Below are 10,459 nucleotides of genomic sequence, written 5' to 3'. Positions count from 1 at the left end.
TTTCAATACAAAAGGAAACTAATCATTTGTTTATATAGCATGTACCATGGCAATGTGTACCACCAAGTCTGACAGGTATATTTTACCATACATTTGTATACACCACACGTCAATTGAGGAAAATACAGTTTTTAAAAAAGGTCTCCTCCATAGTGTTCATTTTTTATTTTAATTTGAGAGCTTGAGAACTGGAATGCTATGTGACTCACCACTGGGAAATGGAAGAAAGGCCATAAGGAGAGGTGTTATAGGCCAATAGTTAATCTTCAAAACCATTACTTCCAACAGCACATATATGCAATAAAAATACTGTATATTTCATGGCAGGGATCAAAAGTCCATAATCTTAACAAAAACACTTAAATAAATAATAATGTCTTACATTTGCAGCAAGCTGTAAGAATTACAAGCCAGATTTGTAGTAGAAAAACCCTCTGCATCCTACAAAAGCTTGCTTAGGTTTTATAGAAGGCAGAGGATTTGGTTTGTACACAGTGCCAATGTTTTCACATACAAAGATTAAAGCTTAATTGCCCTTCAAGGGTTTGGTCATGCCTGAATCAATACAATGAAATAGAAAAAAAATATATTTATAAAGTTAGCAGTTTCTTTATTTGCCAGTTTAGATGTACAGAACCATAACAGAACATTTTCCATCACTTCTTACAAGACAAAATACAAGAAAAACACTGAATAAAAAAAAAAAAGTTTAAAAAGCATTATGACAAAACGAAAGAAAAAAAAATCCGTTTCAATGTCATCTGTACACTGTTGAAGACAGCAGTACTATTTTCTCTCGTTTGACCTTGAGCGGCTGGAAAAATAAGGAATGCAAGAACTGGTTACACAGAAAAATGACAAACTAACAGAAAATTACTTTATTCTAGTTTGTCTACTTTGTTCTATGTGTAATTAAGAGGCATATCTAATTAGTCACTAATTGTCGGCACTAACCAATTCAATTAACTGGCAAAGCCTGCACATTAATTACCAGAATCGGTATGAGTTACTGGAAGACCAGCACTAGAAAATCCCGACAGGGTAAGTATTTCTACCATTTTTAACCCTCTCCCCCCAACCCTCCTTTAGGTGTGCCCAACCCCCCCCTATTGCCTAACCCTAACCTCCCCTCGTAAAGTGCCTAAACCCTGCTCCCTAAACCGAACCCTCCCAGGGGGGGGGGCTGACCCTATCCTCCACCCCCCGAGGGTGCATAATTTCCTCCTTCCCCCAACCCTCCCAGGGGGAAGCTTAATCCTAAACCCCCCCAGGAGTACCTAAGCTAACCCAAGAATAGCTGTCCACACCCACTGCCCGGCTTACCTTCGTTCGGTATCCCGACGTAGGTATGATAGAGGAGTCTGGATTTTGACACCTATCATTAGTCCCTTGCCGGGGTATGATAGTCGGGAAGCCGGCGGTCGGCGTTTTGACCGTTGGCTTCCTGACTACATACCCAATTACCAGAGGGTGCACTCAGGAGCTTCAACGAAAAGCCCTTTCTAAAATGCACTCGAGATTTAATGCGCAGGGAAAACCGTAGATTAAAGCATTTTACATGGAACCTATGGGTTACAGCACTAAAGCCAAAATGTCACCGCGCAGAGAAGATGCTAAATTGAATAGCTCCATGCATGAAACCCGGAGCTTTTCCCCACGTGTTAAACCCAATGCTTACTTGGATATGCCCCTAAGCCCAATAAAAAAAAAGCTGATCCATCAGTTTCAAAATTAGTTTTTTTTGTAGTTGTGGTTTATCAAATACCTTCTTGATCTAGAAAATGAACGTGATGGTTTATGATTCCTCTCTCTGGACAGGGATCTTTCTCTCCGACGATCTCTAGAAAGGGACCTGAAGGCAAAACAAAATATTTAAAGTCACCTCTCTGATCTAGGGGATCCTAACTAAAGTGCAGAAAAACACAAACAAAAGCCTCTCTAATTCCCAGCATTCTGACACCAATAAGCGGCACTTTTGAAACCTGGAAATAAGTACAAAATGCCTCAAAGGCACACCACTTTAATACCAGAACCACTTGCAACAGGTTCCCATGCAACTTAAAGACCACATTTTAATTGATATGAGGATTTATTTAGATAACCAAATAATTACTAACATCAAATAGCTAGACTAATAAATTAGCCTTTATTCAACCAAATTGCCTACATTTTTAAACACATAAAATAAAGCAACAGAAGTCAGCTATATTTTATGTACTCCATCTACAAATCAGAATAGAATGTTACAGAAATATCTCCAGAGAACATTGAGAGCTTTTTCTCACAACAATCCTCCCAAACACAGGATAAAACTTTGAACCAATGTTGAAGCGCAGGGATAAGCAAAGGACATTTCAATCGAATTAAACAAAGATTTGAACCTATGAACTAACTCAGACAGACATTTTGTCAGACGCAATACAGAAAGAACCTTACCTACTACGGCTACGTGAAAAGCTCCTTCTCCTTGGTGATCTAATACAAAAGAAAAAAACAAAAAGGAATTTCAGCCTTGACAGCAGACCACTCAGGGATTATCCCAAATCTGCTCAATGAAGGACCCAATTTATACCTACGTAAGATATAAACCATCGCTACCACCTAGAAAGATTGGGAAGAGACTGGAAATGGATATTGAACCAAAGCAGGAACTCACATCCGCTAAAGTGCCCCTACTCGGCAGCCTACCAGCTTTTGACTGTTTACCCTGAACACCACTTGTGAACCCAGACTGGCTTCAAGAAATCAAAATCATGCAAACCAGGGGGCCATAGCAATAAAAAAAAAAATATGACTTGGAAATTTAGGAAACTAAAATAACAAAATTTAGCTTGCCTAATTTGGTAAGGGGAACATTCCTTAAGCAAATTAAATTGTCCCATACTTAGTTAACTAAATTTATGATGGGTTAGTATAAATATAAATCCCAGCATTAAAAGTTCACAGATTAGTTAAGTAAATGAGCCAGAATAGGCATACACAAACCTGTTCTGTATAGCTCATACATGGCCCAGGCTCACACAAAGAGATTTCTCTATCACCCAAAAGTTTCTAGAATTTCAAGCAATGTCATTTACCTTTGAGTTTATGCACAGCCAGCCTTATTGATTAAAATAGAAAAAATAAATAAATAGATGACCTTATAAAAGCTGCTTAAAGTCTTATTTAAACCAGCAGAAAACTCTGTATAAGCAGGAGAAAACTTACTAGTTTTTTGGGTTTCAACAAGCTAGAAATGGTGAGGATGCCGGACAGGTGGCCAAGTAGAATTTGTTGAAAAGGTTTTGCCAGGTGTTGCGTTGAATTTAGATGGTTTGCGAAGGGGGATGTTGTGGTTTTTCCTGCTTTTTTTGCTTAGCCGTAGGCTGGCGCTGCAGTTGTTGTGAAGACATTTTGACAAAGTTAACAGCCGTGCGGATTGGCCGGTAATGTGTGGGCTCTGAAGGTGGGCTGCTGCCGAGTTTTGGTTAAGGTTGGAGAGGAAGAAGGCTGAGTGGACAGCATGCTCGGGAACCAAAGGGCGGTGCAACCTGATGACTGGCCATGCCTGGGTCATGTGATACGACACCAGCCAAGCTGAATGGGGCGCGCTGGTCACATGACGCTGATAAGGCTAGTTGACTAATGTAGACCCAGAGGGTGGTGAGAAGAGACATGATGGTGACTCTGTAACGGGTTTCATTTTTATTAGATGGACCAAAGGCACACACAAAAGAAATAAATACAAACAAAAAACAAACAAAAACAAGCCATCAGTATAACCATCTATTTTCTAAATTCTTAAATTCCTTGATTGGGTACAAGGAATGGAGTCACTGCACTGTGAGCAGCAAAGCTCAATGTTATCTTTCAGCTATTCAGTGGAATAAAGACTACGTATTGAAATATATGTAAACAAAATAAATATGAGTAAGCATGGGAACCGTTAGTGGGCCTGGACTAAGACAGAATAAAAGCTGCACACCAATATCTTCGATTTAATAAGCAGAAATATGGTGTAAAATTAGTCATCTCTTAGGTCATTAAATATCCAATTAACACAAAGAGATGAAGTCATAATAGAGGTGTGCTGCTTTTACTATGCCCCACTCACTAATTGGTGCACACCTGCTGAGAATATAATCAGGCAATATTACACTTCACTTAAGTACCTTATGTTAAAAAGTAAGCAGAAACCCAAGATTTTAAAGTGGAGGAGATTAGTGAAAACTTAATGCCAAAAATAAAGAGGTATGCACACCAAAATCATGTATTGTGCAGATAAAATGCTGTAGTCAGCAGGTCTAACTTTTTTTTCTCTTCTCTCAGATACTTGGTGGGTTTGCTTGTTTATTCAATACATAACAAATCACTTCTGTCAGTCCCCTGTCTGAGCATGTATATGTAATATTGATCTTCTATGACAAGGGCCTTACAGTGAACTAACATGCAAAAGGCAATGGTGATCAGAACAGCATAATGTCTGCACTACATTTTATTTATTTATGCAGAACAAATACAGGAGTTTTAAATTTAAGCAACTAGTTAATTGAAGTGATAGAACACTTAAACACTAAACTAGCAAACAAACAATACTTAGTTGAAGACTAAATAACACCAAATAGTTGCATCATACCTGCGCCTAGGTGGAGGACTTCTCCTACGATAATCATCCCTAGGTCGTCTGTTCCAAGATGGAGGAGGTCCACGATTCCTACTTCGTTTCTCACCATTAGATAATTCTACTCTAACTCGACATCCACACAAAGTTCTAGAGAAAACATTTTTTATAAAAATTATTCAACAAGTCAAAGAATAAATCCAAAAACACTGGGACTAATTGAAGTCCTGCCATATTTCAGAAGTCAAAACTGCAGCCAAAGTGGTTTCAAACCAGACTTCTTATTTGTATGCAATTAGATGGACCAAAGAAGTCCATATATGGATTTAAACATCTACATTAGCAAACTGTTGCCAAGTATATAGACACTAGGTACAGCCAGCCCAATTAATTATATGCTCATGAGGGGACTCAGTAAATTCACACCTAAAGCTGGGCAAACACTATACAATGTGTGACCCAGCTGTGTGCACCGTACACTACACGATCCAGTGTGGGATGGCGTGATGAGCCATGTAACAGCATCTGGTTGTTTGCCACATCATCCCATCTGATGAACAACCATCGTGCGCACACAATCTGGCATACACACTGAACGATCCGTTTTGGTACGATATATCTTATAGTGTGTACCTAGTTTAAGATTTTCATGTTCTGTTATCTCCGAAAAAATAAAAATTCTGGAGGACATTTTTGGAACATTAGCCAGTTAGGAAAGAAAATCTCAATAATGATGAACCATTTACTGAAATGAGAAACTGCACCATTATGAAAGAATAAAATAAGTTACCGTCCATCTAATTCTCTAACTGCATCTGCTGCATCTCTAGGATCTTCAAATTCTACAAATGCAAAGCCAGGGGGGTTCCTGGCAACCCACACACTACGAAGAGGTCCATAGTAGCCGAATGCCCGTTCCAATTCTGTCTTGTTGCCATTGTTACCCAAGTTTCCAACATAGACTTTGCAGTCCAGTGGACAGGAGTCACGATGCATGGCTACAAGATAAAGATATTTAAAATATTGATTTCACCATTGTTTGACAAGCAGAGGATTTCAAAACTGCATTCTCAGAAATAAACCATTACAGTTTAGAAAAAAAAAAATTGTCACATGTTAAACACATACATTGGGAAAAAAAAAAAAAAAAAGAGGAACATACATTTCATATCTGTGCAACAGCAGAATTTTCATTGAGTACCAGCCACAGATGGGCATTTTCCACAAACAATAAGCAAACTTCCTATGGTTTAGGATACCTCATTGGCAGAAATTCTATTGCTAAAAGTACCACTGCAGCTTTTCTCAGCTGAATTTTTATATTACAGGTGGCTGAAACAAGTTTAACATTTTTGCATACTTGAAAAATTCTACATTCCATGGGAGGGGGGAATGCAACTGCTGGCAATGCAAGTCAACCAGTTACTGTAATGCTGGCATTGCAAGTTTTCCTATACTGTACAAACTGTTCTCCCCTAAATTACTTTATTTGCTGGTCTCCATTTTGACGCAGTCAAGTTGTGGTGTATAAGGACCGAACACGATCACAGCAGGTATGTAGCAGCCCATCATGCACCCTCCCCGTCCAGCCCTTCACTTATTGTTGGGATGGCACCGGGTAGGAGAAGGGGAGGCTGCAACATTTGCCTCCAGTACAGCGTGGTGTCGAGGATGGCATTTTCATTCTGGCAGAGGCAGCTCTGACAAGGTGGGTCGTGGTGGTTGCAAGATTCCTCCTTCCGATGAGGGCAACGCTGAGAAGAGAGTTGCTCTGCTTCACCCCCCAGGTTTATCCTAGACATCTAATACATTGATGACTGGAGACTGAAGTATTTTACCACACTTGAATGTTCATTGAATTGTGATTGGATTACCAGAAAGTAATTGTCTTGTTTCTGGAGATAACATCAAAAGTAATGGTAGCAATAAGGAACACTTGTTCTCAGGGGTAGATGTATCAAACCTTCTAAAGAGGACAAATGGAATTGTTAGCCATAGCAACCAGCGTCTAGCTCTCATTTTAAAGGATGCAATAGGTAAACGACAGTTAAGGCATACATCCACGTTCATTAATAGTTTGCAGACCGCTCACTAAAATGTCCAAAACGACCAGCAATGCACGCGGTCGCTTAGACATTTTATCGAGCAAAAATGTTATACAAGCTGACGATAACGTCAGGTTCATCAGGTTAGGAAATGAATGATGTGCCTACACTGAACGACTGCTCGTTCAGTGTAGGCACATCACAGACTGACAAACGACTGCATGATTAAAATGACGCAATTGTGCAGTCATTTTGATGTCTTTTAGTGGATGTATGCCTGAACATTTTAATTATCACTAATATTTATAAAGTCCGGCTTTTGGGCACCTTAACTGCAGTGTGTCTGGCTTTTAGGCCTTGGCATTTTGCATTGGAGAAGCCGCTTTACGTGGCTAAAACCATGCATTTTCGGGCACAGAAATGCGGCTGTCTTGACTAGCGTGGGGCTGGACACGTAACAGCTCCCATCACTTTAGACGGAAGCCCAAAAACAATTGAATTGCCGCCCTAGAATCTAATTGGTTGCTTAGGGCAATAAGTCCATTAGTCCTCTTTAGATTTGAGAAGATCCCCAAAGTGAGTACTCCTTAAGGCGGCCAGGAAATTTTTTAAAAGGTTTCTAACCTCAAAGTGCTAATCGTTTCTAAATGAAAATAATTTGGGCAGAACACACTGCTCCTTTCTGTCCAAATGGTAACCTTGAGGGCAGTTTATTTATTAAGAGTCCTTTATATAACTCAGTAAACCAGTTTGAAGTAATTACACGATATGAAAAACGACCACCATAGATCGATTGCCATATCAGTTGGCTTGTGACCATGTAATTATACAATTACACCTGACAGATATTGCAGATGATGGTCAATGATGTCCCGCCCCCCTCCTTGCAGCTGCCGCTGTGTACGGGCGGTCTGCAGCCCGTACACACACCTGCCGATGGACAGATATGTCTGCAGACATATCTGTCCATCGGTTGTGCAGCACAGCCAATGCGATATGTCGGTGAACGCCGACGTTCACCAACATATCACGGGTATGTACTGCCCGACGGGCAGCAGATACATTGGCCGATCAATTGATCGGCCAATGTATCTGTCAGTGTGTACCCAGCTTTACAGACATCACTGTAATCAGGTTGCACAAGCTGTACAAACTGCTTATAAATGAGGCTGTTTGCAAGACCTATTTGTTCAAGTCAATGTAAATGTGCCCATACACTGTGTGATAAATCAGCCGATCCGACGTATTGGTACAATTTGGGTGCTTTGTCGTACCGTGTATGGGCATGATATCAGACAGAGCACGCGCCCGTGGGGTCGTACATCGCACCCCCAGAGCTTACTGCAAGTTCCGTTGATCTGGGGAAGCGATGTGTGATCCCATGCAGCACTCTGCGGGTGGGGAGCCGGCATAGCGGGCGGTCGGCCACGCGATCGCACAGTGTGCGCATATCGCAGTGAATGGCCAGCTTAACTGCAACAGATTATTCGTTTCAGAAAGCAATAGAATAGTTCTGTATATACAAATTAGTTTTACACAGCTCTCTATGGATACACATGCACCATTCATAAAAGCCAGATCTGCTGGAAACATTATTATTATACCTCTATAGCAGCATTATCCATGTGGGTCCAGGAAAGAAAATCTATCTAGCACTAGTTAGGGATCAACAACACACAATCTGGTATACTAGTTACACTGCAGCATATTATTTCAATTGGCAGAATAGCCAAACATGGTTATCTTTACAGCATACTAGGTTGAGACTTTCAAATGGGGAAAAAAAATAAAAAATAAATTTTATGTAAAATATTTTCTCCCTACCCTCCAACATGACCTGATCCATTAGGTACAAAATGCTCTGCTCCTGATAATTCCGTACCTAATGGAACGGGTCACGTATCTCTATGTGGCGTTAACCACGGTAAATTATGATAGAGCGCTTGCATATATGTAGGTATTCAATAAAAGACGAGGTATAAGTTAGCAACGAATTAGCCATGCATGGACCAGCCAGACTACATATAGAGGGGGATAGTGTGTGGTATATTGCAGCTCGCACCGCCCGGGCCAGTAGCCATTACACACATGCCTTTTCCCGCTCCCATGAGGGAGACAAAATGGCGGCGTCTTTGTCTAATAAAGAGATCGGCGCAGATCGGTAATAGCAAGGAGCAAGGAACAGATCCGCCTTACGGAACCCGCGACAAGACAGCAGCCAGCAAGCTACAAGGGACAGTTATTTACCAGTTTCAAATGGGGCACGGGATCCGAAGCTCGTTCGCGACTCCAGTCTGGAGGTCCTCTTCTTCTCCTCACCAGACACAAAATGGCTCATAGGCGGCTGGGCGGCGCTACCTCTCTTACAAACTACCAGCAACGTGATCAACGGCCAACCAATCACTGCAAAGCTAGGAAAAGACAGTCATATGGTCACGCCCATTCTGGTATCGCGATAAACTGAACGTTGAGGTGACGCTGTTTCTGCCATATTTGTTTTGGGTAAATGTATGACCTTTGCCATTCTGTTTGAAATTGATTGATGAGAATGTGAAAATTAAATAATACAATATAGTAAATATGGTCAGCATTTGGAAACAATGTAATGTCATGTATTCGTGGAGAAACAATGAGTCTATAGTAAACGTGTACATGAGTTTGATGAGTGTGGTGGGAATGTCGCCGTGATTAGCATATGAAGTGCTGTATCCTGCTCCTTCCTGGATTATTTATTTGCGTTTTGAGCTGCGCCTACTATTGTGAATGCATTCATCACCATATGTGCTGTGCACTGTGTGTGCAGCCATAGCAGAGCCATCTGCTGCTTCCTCCCATCCCCCACACGACACAGGGATGCTGTACACTGTACAACAATGGCAGGGATGCTGCAGCAAGGACATTAATCACTATTGTGTGGTCATTGCATGGGGAACTATATGCTAATGTAGAACTACTTTAACATTATCACCCCAACTAACAACACTATAATATACATGAGAAATAACAATTTTATGTTATTGTGTACTACCAAAACCGCCCGTTCTTCCTATGTCACTGTAGCTGCATGTTACCCTGCATGAGTCTTGATGCATCCGTCCGCTAGCATTTCCCTATTGACAGAATGTATGCCTGTGTGTCGTGCTTTATTGCACTCCCGTCCTTAGCTGCTTATTGCATAGCCACATACAGTATTCCTCATTCTCAGGAAGCTTGGAGTAATTCTGCTTGGTTGTTGTTACCTTACGTCTAGAGCAGTGCAGGGTAGTGTTTTGGATTTCCCTGTTCCGTCCTGTTTTGTTCCTGGTCAAATTCTCAAACTTCCTAGTTTTAGGGGTCTATGTACTAATAATCGCGGACCACCCTCGATTATTATCTATGTAAAGTACCGGGGCTAAACTCCAAAAAGCTTAATTATTATTATTTTTATTTTTTTTGGGAGTTTAGTACATAGGGGTCAGATCGTAGTCCTGATTGAGAATAATGGGGACTGCGATGTGCAGTGCTAATTTGCATTTTGCCGGCAATTTCTGTGCAATCTCCTGCATTGTGCTTTTAGTACATAACTACAATACATAACTACAATACATAACGACAATACATAACGTTTTGCACAGACTGCAGTTTCTGCATCATTTTATGTAAAACAACAGCTTTTATGTAAACAACAGCCCGTTAGTCACTGACCCAGTTTTTTTTTTAATACAAGTAAAACACCTTAAAAGATGCTTTATAATGTCAAATCTTACAAAATGAATGTCCCTGTATGATTTCCTTTGTGCAGTGATCAGTGTGCAAAAAAAAAAAAATCTAGAGT

At 40.7% G+C, this 10,459-nt stretch overlaps 1 protein-coding gene across 3 annotated transcripts; it reads right to left on the bottom strand.

Moving 5' to 3' along the window:
* Positions 1–585: 585 nt before the first annotated feature.
* On the bottom strand, positions 586–9,008 carry SRSF3 (serine and arginine rich splicing factor 3). Of its 3 annotated transcripts, none has more exons than XM_088444966.1 (6): positions 8,893–9,003; positions 5,391–5,598; positions 4,616–4,750; positions 2,437–2,475; positions 1,766–1,852; positions 586–814 (listed from the first exon to the last, which is right to left on the bottom strand). In XM_088444966.1, exons 1-6 carry the CDS (start codon positions 8,981–8,983, stop codon positions 787–789), a joined length of 588 nt encoding a protein of 195 aa, XP_088301092.1. In that variant the 5' UTR covers positions 8,984–9,003; the 3' UTR covers positions 586–786. The 3 variants fall into 3 exon arrangements, 2 of the variants coding, with proteins under 2 accessions (XP_088301092.1, XP_088301093.1); XR_015869616.1 differs by lacking the exon at positions 586–814 and adding an exon at positions 3,208–3,666 and having other exon boundaries at positions 1,803–1,852; positions 8,893–9,008; XM_088444967.1 differs by lacking the exon at positions 2,437–2,475 and having other exon boundaries at positions 8,893–9,004.
* Between the last annotated feature and the right edge of the window lie 1,451 nt (positions 9,009–10,459).

Source organism: Taudactylus pleione, unplaced genomic scaffold (assembly GCF_031769625.1).
Source record: "Taudactylus pleione unplaced genomic scaffold, aTauple2 ptg000374l, whole genome shotgun sequence".
Lineage (NCBI taxonomy): Eukaryota > Metazoa > Chordata > Amphibia > Anura > Myobatrachidae > Taudactylus > Taudactylus pleione.
This window is presented reverse-complemented; position numbering and strand designations above follow the sequence as displayed.

Excerpts from the sequence above, each read along its gene's own strand:
- SRSF3 (XM_088444966.1), bottom strand. The coding sequence starts at position 8,983 with ATGAGCCATTTTGTGTCTGGTGAGGAGAAGAAGAGGACCTCCAGACTG. Across the intron at positions 2,476-4,615 it reads AGTCCTCCACCTAGGCGCAG|ATCACCAAGGAGAAGGAGCT; the intron begins GTATGATGCAAC and ends CTTTTGTATTAG. Across the intron at positions 1,853-2,436 it reads TTTTCACGTAGCCGTAGTAG|GTCCCTTTCTAGAGATCGTC; the intron begins GTAAGGTTCTTT and ends TTTTGCCTTCAG.